General features: G+C 32.8%; 1 protein-coding gene across 1 annotated transcript in view; it reads right to left on the reverse strand.

The window, feature by feature from the left end:
- LOC123703391 (talin-1-like) overlaps nt 1–12,821 on the reverse strand; it is a 64,175-nt gene that overhangs the window by 25,773 nt on the left and 25,581 nt on the right. Inside the window, exons 14-33 of the mRNA XM_045651319.1 lie at nt 12,603–12,680; nt 11,714–11,832; nt 10,877–10,993; nt 9,881–10,003; nt 9,235–9,349; nt 9,081–9,158; nt 8,724–8,845; nt 8,414–8,518; nt 7,936–8,097; nt 7,468–7,678; nt 7,168–7,304; nt 6,942–7,044; nt 6,653–6,724; nt 6,371–6,492; nt 6,180–6,272; nt 5,375–5,536; nt 4,883–5,096; nt 4,568–4,716; nt 4,213–4,315; nt 3,858–3,929 (exon numbers count right to left, since the gene is read on the reverse strand). Coding sequence (XP_045507275.1) covers nt 3,858–3,929; nt 4,213–4,315; nt 4,568–4,716; nt 4,883–5,096; nt 5,375–5,536; nt 6,180–6,272; nt 6,371–6,492; nt 6,653–6,724; nt 6,942–7,044; nt 7,168–7,304; nt 7,468–7,678; nt 7,936–8,097; nt 8,414–8,518; nt 8,724–8,845; nt 9,081–9,158; nt 9,235–9,349; nt 9,881–10,003; nt 10,877–10,993; nt 11,714–11,832; nt 12,603–12,680 — 2,457 coding nt within the window. The remainder of the gene's footprint in view (nt 1–3,857; nt 3,930–4,212; nt 4,316–4,567; nt 4,717–4,882; nt 5,097–5,374; nt 5,537–6,179; nt 6,273–6,370; nt 6,493–6,652; nt 6,725–6,941; nt 7,045–7,167; nt 7,305–7,467; nt 7,679–7,935; nt 8,098–8,413; nt 8,519–8,723; nt 8,846–9,080; nt 9,159–9,234; nt 9,350–9,880; nt 10,004–10,876; nt 10,994–11,713; nt 11,833–12,602; nt 12,681–12,821) is intronic.

Consider the following 12,821-nt stretch of genomic DNA (forward strand, 5'->3'; position numbering starts at 1 on the left):
AACATTCAAGAGAATTTATTATATAGTGTACAAGAAATATAAATTGCACAAAATAAAATCCTGCATAAAATTTTGAAAAGAACTTTTGGTTTTTACTAGCTGCGCTCCGCGGTTTCACCCGCGTGGCTTTGCTCCTATTAGTCTTAGCGTGATAATAGCCTATAAGCCTTCCTCGATGAATGGGCTATCTAATACAACGAAAGAATTTTTCGAATCGGACCAGTTGTTCCTGAGATAAGCGCGTATAAACAAACAAACTCTTCAGCTTTATAATATTAAAATATAGTATAGATCAGTACCTCGAATTATCTCCGGGGTTATTTGAGATAATGTACTAATAGCTGATTCCGTTGTTTGATAGTCTGGGTGTCCTGAAAATTTAAAACGATTATTAGACGTCGTATTAGATGTGGATTGTCGTGCCTTATTTATTGTTGAACAAGATTAAGTTTTATTTTAATTAGAATGGCAATTCCGTATCGAAAAAGATTTTAAAATTTAATATTTTACCAGATACAGCACGAGATAAGGAAGCAATTGCAGCATTCAGTTGTGCTATTTTCTGAGACAATGAATTTCGAAGTCGTTGAACATCGGCTTCCGTGTTTGTATTCTGAAAGAGATTATTTATATTAGTCTTATTCCTTAATCCTTTTTTATTTGTCTATTTCAAATGGCATATATTAATCTTCTACTGTATCAAACTTAATATCATTTATACGTACATCTTTAACAAAATTATCACGATTGACATCCTGTAGTTGTTTCTCAGCATCCTGCAATGCTTTTTTAGCACCCGATAGAGATGCAGTAAGCTTTTGTTTTTGTGCTTTTGTCATGTCAGCTTCATTACCATTAATTGCATCATTGTCATCTGAAAATTAATCAATATTTTAACTTCAATATTTATTATAAACCTCGTGAATATTTTTTTCAACCTATAAAATAAAAATTAATACGCATTCTGGTTATTGAAATATTTTTATAATATAATTACTTACCATATAAGTTGCGGTATGCTTCTTCTAATTTTTCCAAGGACTTGAGAAGATCCATGAATTTATCATTTAGTTTATTTCTATAATCTTGGCGACCCGGTTCGTCTACTATTGGTTTGTAGTGGCGTGCCAGTTGATGAGCTGACGATGCAAGGTTTTGACTTGCTGCTGTGAGCGCCTTTTGGCAGCGTACGTCGCGTATCGTTGGAGCAATTAACTATGGGATGATTGTTTCAGTGTTAATTGTTAAGAAGTAATTAACATAGGTATTAAGGGGAATAATTATAAGGAGATAATATCCAAATTATTAATATTGTATGTAGGCAATAGATTGTTAGCTTTGTGAGATAAAAATATGATACAACTTTACCCGAACAGTTAAAATCTTGATATCGATAAGATACCAATTAAGTGTCAATTATAATATAAAACGAATTGTTACCAATGAGTATTTAAAAAATCAACTAATTTTGAACATGTTAATAATTAAGACATTTCATTCGAAATAGTTCTAGGTTGCGGCGGTATAGAACCTCCTACACAAACCTCAGCAGAAGTAACCAATGCACTTGCAGCATCAGAACATTTGACACCAGCAGCATCCAGTTCATCACTCCGAGGGTCACCAGCGATGGTACCGTTCAGATCATTCACATCCATCAACAGGAATGATGCTTTCTCACCAACGTCTTTAGCTAGATCTAAGACCTGATAACCGTAATTTGAATTTTAATGGTGAGGCATTTTCGAGTTTCAAATTTTCGACTGTATGTACTCTTTAAAATAATCTAAATAACAGAGTACATAGAAATTAAGTGCATTATGCTAAGTTATGTCGTCAAGTCATTGAATTTTAAAATAATTTTGAGACCTGTAATATTGAAAGGAATTGAATTACCTCATTTTCTTTTGTTGTATCACGACGAGGGTTGAAGACATAATTCAGTTTACCAGATGACTTGGCAAATTCCATTGTAGCCTCGTTGAGTTCCTAGGTGGAATATTTTTTTTTATTAAAATTATTTTGTTCAAAATATTAAATCACATAAATAGGTAAGGTTTTTTGATCCTGTAATAACTGTTATTAACTCTTCAATTCCCATGTCTAAGTTAATAGCAATTTTGCATTTCTCTTTTACTAAAATAGTTTAAATACATCTAGCGAAGACAAAAACAGAAAACAAAAAAAAATACTACCCCCCATTTTTTTTTTATGAGGGTGTCACCTACAGGTGACACTGGGCATTGTTTTAACTTAGGACTCTAAAGGACTAACGAGGTTTTTTTTTTTGTTGGGAATAAAATATAAATTATTATGATAATATTTATTTATGAACAAGTAGAAAAAAAATACATTACTTATTTATTGTGGAACATGTACCAACACTTTAGGAGTAAACCGATATTGCACTTGGCGCACATTTTTCTAGTGCGTTGGTGACAGTACCTGCATCTACGCTGTGAGCCATCAACTGCCGAGTGGTCGTCCGCAGTTCCAACACTCCTCACATCTGTGGGCACTCTCATTTGTACTGAGAATATATAGGCAGAATTACGGTTGCCACATTCCGCTGGAAATATTAGTAGGTCCAGTTAGTCTCATCATCCCATTGATCAGCCATGCATTTTGGCAAGCTGCTTTTATACCAAAACACGTTTTTTATCCACAAATCCAATGCGATCTACTTTTATGATATGATCCAATCCGTGTTAGTTGGATACAATGGTGACGATGCTGTTGTCATGCCACATGGCGGCAATAATTTCATCAGAAGTTTTGTAAGGTCTTTTTTCTTCGGGTTTTAGACTTCTTCTTCGTCATGTACACAATTTTCTCCAAAAACAGAAGGGTTATTTTGACATTCTACTTGTGTTCAAAGCATGCGACTTGAAAAATGAAAAATACTAGTGTCATTTTCATCTCCACTATCTTCGTCAGTCACCACACCATCATCAGGAGGAAGTAAAATAATATCGCCTGGGTCTTCTCCGGCGTGCAACTCCTAGGCAATCTCATCTAACGTCAACCTGTCATACGTAAACAAGTTCTAAAACAATATCACCACATAGCAATAAGACAAAATATAAACAACAGTCTTTTTATTACTTACAATGAATTCGGAATAATAAAGTTATTATAATGCCCAGTGTCACCTCCAGGTGACACGGCATATTTTCAGCGCTGTAGTGAAGATGCTAATAGTTATTTTTATCATAAAATATATTTATATTATAGATAAAACATTCATTTACTATATGTAATAAGAAAAAAAACAATACTTACTGTCGGGACATTTTTATATCACTTTACACTTCAAGGAATCACACAAACTCTGACTACCTCAAATATGCGCGAAACAACTAAACAAATTTGATATATAGCATATAATTAGCTATGCCAGAAAAAAACATGGATATTTCAACTAATAAGCTTTGATAAAAACATGGTAGAATTCAAAAATAAATTGTCATGTGGTAGAAAAAAAATATTAAACTACTGTCACCTACAGGTGACACTGGGAATTGACGGGTTAACATACCTGGCTATCGTTATTTTCTGCACTAGCGCAAACGTTTTTGGTAGCTTCCAGCATATCTTTAAGATTTTGCAACATTTCTTGTTGAGTTCCATCACCTAAGTGACTTTCCAACATTCTTGCATCTGAAAAAATTGTAAATGTTATGTCAAACTTGTTTTACTGCTACAGTGAACTAATGTTGTGTGAGAAAATGTTGAACAATGGCCTTACATCTCACAGAAGCATCAGTACACACTTTAGGTAATCGTTTTAAGAAATTTTTACAATAATACGACAACCAATACATAAAATACGTACATATAGAGTAAAAACTTTTTACCTCTCATTATTTCCGGAGTGAGTTGAGTTAGTGCACTAATAGCGGCTTCAGTTGTTTTATAATCTGGATTTTCTGAAAATTTTAATAAAAATGTCCATTATAACCTGTTACATTGTGTGAAGCTAATAACAGCAAAGAATATTGTAATTGTAAAACAATATGTGTCTAGGTTTAGTCCGAAATATAGTTTGAAAAGAAATAAATAAACAACATCAAATTTTTCGAAAGTTAAACTTTTAAGTTTCGTTTCGAAATTCTCTTCTACGTGAAGTAAACAATGTAAATGGTCAAGCATTTATTGAGTAACTGTTTATTAGCACTATGAATATTATGTTAAACAAAACTACATTCATACCAGACACAGCTGTAGATAATGATGCAATAGCTGCATTAAGTCGAGCTATTTTGTCCGCCAACGACTTGCGAAGTCGTTGAGCATCTGCTTCTGTTTTAATATTCTAAAAGAAAACATTATTAATTGTATAAAATTTAAACTACATTAAGACAAGTAGCTTACAAAATTTTCGCTATTTTTCAATTCATAAGATATTATATTCATAAACTTGTAATCCTTTGAGGCAGATTTATTACCTCTATTTCTTTAACATGTTTTATTTCAAAATCAATATTTTAGCATTGTTTATAATTGTAGTATATATATCTTAAATTTTAACTTCTTAAGTATCAAATTTAACATTACTTATACATACATCTTTAGCAAGTGTATCACGATTGCCATCTTGCAAATGCTGTTCAGCATCCTGCAAAGCCTTTTTAGCACCTGATATACTTGCAATAAACTTCAGCTTATCACGTTCATTATCATTACTTGCATCATCATAGTTATTTTCATTGTTTTCTGAAAGATGAGTTATAATTGTTGAATTATATACTTCGTAGCATTTTTCATTATCGTTATTTTCAGTGAACGTATGTCATTCGAGCCAGAGCGAAATAATAATATCATCAAGGTAAGGAAGTATAATCATATGATTTTTAAAATGTCTTTTTATGAAAATACCCACCATATAAATTGCTATACGCCTCCTGCAACCTTTCCAAAGCTTTGGTAAGATCCTTTAATCTGTCGTGTAGTTTATTTCTATAATCCTGTCGTCCAGGTTCATCGACGATGGGTTTGTAACTTTGCGCCAGTTGCTGAGCTGATGATGCAAGGTTTTCACACGCTGATATCAGCGCGTTTTGACAGCGTGCTTCACGTATGGTTGGCGCTACTAACTGTAGGATGATGGTGAGAATTTATAATCATGAGCCAGTTGAAACGGTTTTTTAGTTTAACTGTGATGTTAGTTAAATTGAATTTATACCTTTTGAAAGCATAGTTATAAGTATACATAAATACAAAACAATATATAAGGAGGTGATGGGTTATTAGTTTGATGTGAACACTTTTTACATAGCGTATACTGTAATTTGGATTTTCTTTTAACAAATTTTATGATTATTTGAGCAATCGTAAATTTTCCAAAGACATCGTTAGCCCATTGGATACATACCTCAGCACAAGAAACAAGTCCGCTAGCAGCATCAGAGCACTTGACACCAGCAGCATCCAGTTCATCACTCCGAGGGTCGCCAGCGATGGTGCCGTTCAGCTCATTCACATCCATCAGCAGGTATGATGCTTTCTCACCAACGTCTTTGGCTAGATCTATTATCTGTTAAATAAAATAATGAAAAAGTGTCTTCATTATTAAATTATAAATTGTATGTTTACCAACAATGATTGCGCAATGAAAGAAAAAGGAAATAATATTTTACTAGTATTAATCATTTATTTTTTGGTTTTTATGGCATTCAAATGCTTTATAAATATAAATTTATAAAGAATAGAAAAAATTCGATCGCTCGGGCGGGTCACGAGTGGCTGAGTTGGTGAGGCATCCGCCCCGGAATGGCGCGAAGGATGCGGGTTCGAGTCCCGGCTCGTGATCGAATTTTTTCTATTCTTTATACATTTATATTTATAAAGCATTTGAATGCCATAAAAACCAAAAAATAAATTCAACAAAAAAGGTCATGTTCCATCGTTACAATATTGTATTCACTGAAAAGTGCTTCATATTGGTTTAAATGGTTGTTAATCATCTCAATAGATGGCGCGCGGTGTGTCCCTTCAGACACATAAAACTGAAAGAATAGAATAAATTCGATCGCTCGGGCGGGTCACGAGTGGCTGAGTTGGTGAGGCATCCGCCCCGGAATGGCGCGAAGGATGCGGGTTCGAGTCCCGCCTCGTGATCGAATTTTTTCTATTCTTTATAAATTTATAGTATTAATCATAAAATTGAGCATAATTACCTCATTTTCTAATCTCGAATCAGTTCGAGGATTAAAAATATAATATAGTTTTCCAGATGACTTAGCAAAGTCCATTGTTGCTTCGTTGAGATCCTGTATGAAAAAAGTAATAAAAAGTACAATTACAGTATACTTTTCAAGATGAAATAGTAAGAATAAAGGACATCAAACAACAAGTACATGATTTATACCTGGTTATTATTATTTTCTGCGCTAGCACAAATATTTTTGGTTGCTTCCAACATTGCTCTTAGATTTTGCAACATCTCTTGCTGAGTTCCATCGTTCATGTGAGCTTCTAACATTTTCGCATCTAGAAAAATAAATATTTAAATTATAACGTCAGAACTTTGCCTGTATTTTGAAAAAAGTAAGAAAACTGGAAAGATAAAATAAATCCTGTCATGTTTAAACTAGGCAAATTTAACCATTTCAGAATTAACAGACCAGTTAAAAAATGATTGATTTATTACCTCGCAATATTTCTGGAGTAAGTTGGGATAGTGTACTCATAGCCGCTTCAGTTGTTTTATAATCTGGATTATCTGAAAATTATAATTTAGTACAGAAAAAGAAGATATTATTTTCGTAAATTCAACATTCGAAAATTATTTTCGGTGTAAGATGGGCAAGTCCATGTGATTTACTTAATACTAAAATCACAAAGCTAAATCTTCACCTCGCAAAAATAAAACAATGTAGTTACATTTGCATTTGAACGTTCAAATATATTTACATTAATAAATAAAAACATATTTATACCAGACACCGCCTTCGACAGAGATGCTATAGCAGCATTAAGTTGCGCCATTTTCTGTGCCAGTGATCTACGAATTCGTTGGACATCTGCTTCAGATTTAGGACCCTTGGAATAAATAAATAATATAACTTAAATTACTCTCTTCAATTTCATTTGATAAATCAATTATAATATCACACCATTTTATTGTATGAAACTTATATGTTTCTTAATTAATATTCTACGTACGTCGTTAGTATTATTATTTTCCAACTGCTGCTCTGCATCTTGTAACGCTTTCTTAACACCCGACAAAGATGCTATAAACTTGAGCTTCTGATTATTTTGACTATCTGGATCATTTTCATCAATTCTTCCATTATTATCTGCAAATAATTCAGAACATAATTGAGGAGATTTTTTATAATTACGATCTTTAATATAGTTCAGGGTAATTTCAAGTGAAGATTACGCGTATAAAGATGACTTATCATTTGCACTATGCTTATTTAAATCGAATAGAAATAATTAAAATTCTATAAAAATAACCTATGTTAGAATATGCATCTTGCAGCCTCTCCAACGCCTTCATCAACTCTAGAGCTCGGTTATGCAACTTCTTTCCATAGTAATGTCTTCCAGGATCATCTATTATGGGCTTGTAGGTGTTTGTCAAGTGCTGTGCTGATGATGAGAGGTTTTCGCATGCCGCTGTGAGAGCGCTTTGGCAGTGTGGCTCGTGAATTGATGGTGCTGTCAACTGTAGTGGAAATACGTTGTTTAAATATAACCTTAAACTCATTTTTATTTGCTGCATGTTATGACTATTGTATTGTATTTACAATGAAAAGGCTTAAAAGGCTTAGATCTGATAAAGTTAGAATGTACAACAAAACAGTTTGAATAGCACAGAGTATTGATAATGCCTTGCCTTGCCTGTTGCTATTTAACTATATCATTTGTGTCATGTCATGAAAAGAGATCATAATATCTAATCTATATACTAGAGGAACAAACCTCAGCACAAATAACAAGTTCCTTTGCTGCATCAGAGCATTTGACACCAGCAGTATCCACTTCTTGAGTTCGAGGGTCTTCAGAGGCAAGACCATTTAGCTCGTTCACGTCCATCAGTAGGTTTGATGCTTTCTCACCAACGTTTTTGGCTAGATCTACTATCTGGCGATGAAATGTATGAATTGAATGACATGTTCCAGTTTTTGGATTGACTTTAGCAATCTAGGCTTATCTTTTTAGTAACTATAATGTGCAAATCACAAGTTGAAATCGTACCATATTGCTTCTTTTCTATAATACCGAGTTGAGTGAAAATGTGAATATTGGCATGTTGATCGATTATAATTATTTTTCATTACTTAAGTTTCTTACAGAAGTATTTTATTTGTTTATTTATTATTTATAGAGGTGACTGTACTCAAGTGTTCTTGACTAAAAAAAGAAGACCAAGCTTGCTAGATAAAAATACATTACTTACCTCATTTTCCTTATCAATAGCATCTCTTCTCTTCTCTCCACGATTGAATGTGAAAATAAGCTTCCTTGCTACTTCACCATATGCTTTACTTGCATCTTGCATTTTCTAAAATAACAGTAGGTTTATATTACTATCATGTTACCTTTGTTAGTTTTGAAAATAAATTTGACACTGTTTTCATCATCTTAACTTTCTAATAAATCGTTAAGTAGTATCCCGATCCTACTAAATACTTTCATTTAAAATGTTCTTTAATATATAAATTTCATAAAATGTATTATGAAATGTATGTATTTAATTTTGCAGTTACCTGGTTATCATCTGTTCCAGTAAGTCGGCACAATGCTGCAGTTCTATCCAGAAGCTTTTTGATCTCGTCTGTTAGAGCTAACCTTGCAGCATCATTTTCTCCACTATTTAATGCTTTTACATCTGTAATTTTTATTTAAATATTAATAAGGATACTTTTTACAGTAAACAGTAAAATAAGGCAAATGTTTTGGGGATTTTTATTATATTTAATACTATCATATTATCACTTTAGGCCTAAATACGAACAATTTTTTTTAGAGTATGAAATGAAATGACAAGCAATTACAAGTTAGAAGCATTGGAATTTAGAATACGTAAAAATACAATTTATCGTTTACTTAAGTGTATGGCAAACCTTGTATTATCTCAGGAATGTACTCTTTAATAGTAGTCATACAAGTTACAGCTGTAGAATAATCAACATTATCAGGATCTGAAATAAAATAAAAATCAATTAAGATTTTGTTTTTTTATTTCTATGTAAATTTAACTATATATTACAACGTTACCTGAATGAGCATTTAGTAGCAATGCTACCGCTGCATTAAGTTTACCAATTTTATTAAGGAGGGCCTTCTCCAGACATTCAACAACTGCTGCATCTGGTGCAGGTCCTGTGTGTTGCTGTAAAGTAAATAATATATAAAAAATAACATTCAAAATATATATATTATATTCTATACTAATATTATAAAGCTGAAGAGTTTGTTTGAACGCGCTAATCTCAGGAACTACTGGTCCAATTTGATAAATTCTTTCGGTATTAGATAGCCCATTTATCGAGGAAGGATATAAGCTATATATCATCACGCTAAGGCCAACAGGAGCGGAGCAATGCGGGTGAAACCGCGGAGCACAGCTAGTGTATGTATAAATGTTATTGTTTATTAAGTTTATGAAATTACTTTCGGTTGATATAGAATACTAGCGGTCCGCCCCGGCTTCGTCCGTGGTACGTATTTCGCAATAAAAGGTAGCCTATGTTCTTTCTCAGGGTCTAAAAATTGTCTGTGCCAAATTTCATCAAAATCGGTTGAGAGGTTTAAGCGGGAAAGCGTAACAGACAGACAGACAGAGTTACTTTCGCATTTATAATAATATTAAGTAGCGAAGTAGGGATGACAAATAAGAAATATCAAGAGCCACTATATATACCGTATCCAATTCAGTGTAAGCCCTATCGATTGCCTCGTGTGCGACCTCAGCAGCTGTCCTGAAGGACAATCGACGAAGGTGGGCTTCTGTCTTCTCGTCTGCTATGAAGCTGTTGCGGGAACTCTGCGATAAAAATAATTTAATTTTATATTAGCTAGAAGAATTACTATAAAATATTATATACCAATGATTAAAGTTGGAGTGTATGTTAAAACAAATAAATGCATCGTATGTATACAGGGTACATTCCGGCTGATCTCTTAAACGGCTGAATCGATTTTGATGGGACTAGCATTTCTTATTGGTCACTTTTTATATTTTTTTGACAATTCGTATCGTCAATAATCCAAGTGGAGACAAATCCAACAATGCAAAAATCATTTAAATCTGTTCAGCCGTTTTTATTATAATCGATAATCTTTACGCAATACCTACTTACTATAAAAATACTAAGAATTATTAACTAGGTGTGTATTAACTGTTATGTAAACAAACAATTTCCTCTAATCATGTTTTTATATAATGTCATAACATTTAACAAGTTGTTATTATTACCTAAAATAAAATGGCTTTTTAATTGCCATGTTTGGATAAATTATAATAATGTTTGTAAACATGAAAATTGTTCTATTGTGTTTGGGAAGAGTGATATTTATATAATAAAATTAAAGGTAAAATTAAATATATAAAAAGGTCGTGTAGTAGCGGTGTTAGAAATTAAATTCCTACGAAACTGCTTGACCGATTATCATGAAATTTTGTGTGCATGTCGGTTAAGTCTCGAATCGAACATCTATTTTTCATACCCCTTAGTATAAGTGTATAATAATATTTTTTTCTTCGGATATTATTAAATTTATGTTGAACGAATATGCAATAGTTTCATGTAAAAATTGCCGAAAATATCATTATTTTGTATAATTAATTTTCTATTAAAATAAGTTGTGGCTATAATTATATTTTTTATCAATTTGAACACTGTGGTAATTTGATTACCTTGATCAATTGCGCCCTGCCTTTGGTCTTGGGATCTAAAGCCAAATACATTTGAGCGGAAATATCTGCAATTTTCATAGCATAGTCCTTCGCTGCTGATAGTTTTTCGGGCGAATCCTGTAGGTGTTTTAAAACTTAGTTAGTTTATGTAGAGCGTAATAGAAGGGATAGATAAACTTCTTTTTTATTGAAGTGAATTTTTTTAGGCGCGTTGAGAGAAAAATTTCAAAATCGCGTCATAGGAACCGTTACGTCATAGAGTAAGACGACGATTTTGGCTTTTAAAAGATGGAGGAGCTAGCGGATGGATCGCCAGTGAGAAAGAGACATAAATAAGTTTCACTTCTGGCATGTGTGCTCGACACACACGTGTCAGAAGTTTTTTTAATCATTTTTTAGTTTTTAAGCTATTATTTTATAGCTAATAGCTAAGACCGAATCGAGAAATTCCGTAACGAAAAAACCTCACGCTCCCCACTCCGACGGATGGAGGTGTGGCTTGAAGGCATAGCATGCAATAGCTTTACCGCGGCAGTCCCCGAGTGCCACACGTCTTTTTTATTATTCTTTATTTGTTACTTGCTTTTTGCCTTGCGTATGTAGTGCACAGATAGGAATAATATTTCGTAAATTTGAAGAAGTAAAAATAGAAAAAAAACATCTCAATATTGTATTGGTTTTTTAGTTATTTATTTTAAGCTTTGACAAAATAAATGTTTCTACATATTTATGTTTAGTAATTGTATTGTCAATAGTTTGCAAGTGAATTACTTACAATTTTTGTAGTTCGATAAAATTATTATACTTAGGTACTCTAGATTTTTCACAGATACTTACGCAATCTGGATCGTTGACTAAATTGGAGAAGTTATTGATATAGTCACATAATTCATCTAATTCATCCAGAAGTTTCTTAGATTTAACAGGATCAAGATTCTTAGCTGTTTCTCTTACACCTGCAATGTTATAATTAAGATAATTTTCTTATATTACGTATGTTTATTTTTTCTATTCTTTAATTTTATACATAGATAGTTATATTTGGGTTGGCGATTATTCTACTAAAGCTAAAAATGCGAAATTTTGTGTGTTTGTTTGTTGCTCCTTCACGCAAAAACTGCTCAACAGATTTTCATGAAACACATAGAGAGTAACTTAGATTAACCCGTAGGATTGTTTATATCCCGAAAATCTCACGGGAACGGGAACTAGGTATGCGCTTTTTTTGACTACGTGGGCAAAGCTGCGGGCGAAAAACTTAATTGAAGGAATAATTATTATAGTTGATGCGTGATTTAATCGTAAACATGTATATTATGGATGTATTATTTCATACTAGGTTTCCGCCCGCGGTTTCACCCGCGCAGTCAAAGATAAACCCGGATAGTTCCCGTTTCCGTAGGATTTCCGGGATTGCGTCATTTTCCCGGGATAAAAAGTAGCCTATGTCCTTTCTCGGGTATCAATATATCTCTATACCAAATTTCATGAAAATTGGTTCAGTAGTTTAGGCGTGATTAAGTAACACACAGACAAAGTTACTTTCGCATTTATAATATTAGTATGGATTTACCTTTTGGAGGAGGCCTATACCCGAAAGGGGCCAGGACATTTATCCGAATAACATTATTAATATTAAAATTATCTTCTTAAGTGTACTTTATTGTAATTTGTGTTGAAATGTCATGGAATAATAAGGGCTAAATAAATAAATAAATGGAATTACCTTTAACCAGTGTTGGTAGTTCGCTCTCCATGTTAGATGCAATGCGGTGAACATCGTCAATATTTTCTTTGCAAGGATCTGCGAAAATAATAGTATCTTTTTAAGGACGCGTTTACGAATCTGACTAAAATAAGCAGTTTTTCGGTGCATTTTGCGGCGAAATAGTACAAAACCAAATTTAACTAATAATTACCATAAATAGATTACTCCTTAATCTTT

Source organism: Colias croceus, chromosome 26 (assembly GCF_905220415.1).
Source record: "Colias croceus chromosome 26, ilColCroc2.1".
Classification (NCBI taxonomy): Eukaryota; Metazoa; Arthropoda; class Insecta; order Lepidoptera; family Pieridae; genus Colias; species Colias croceus.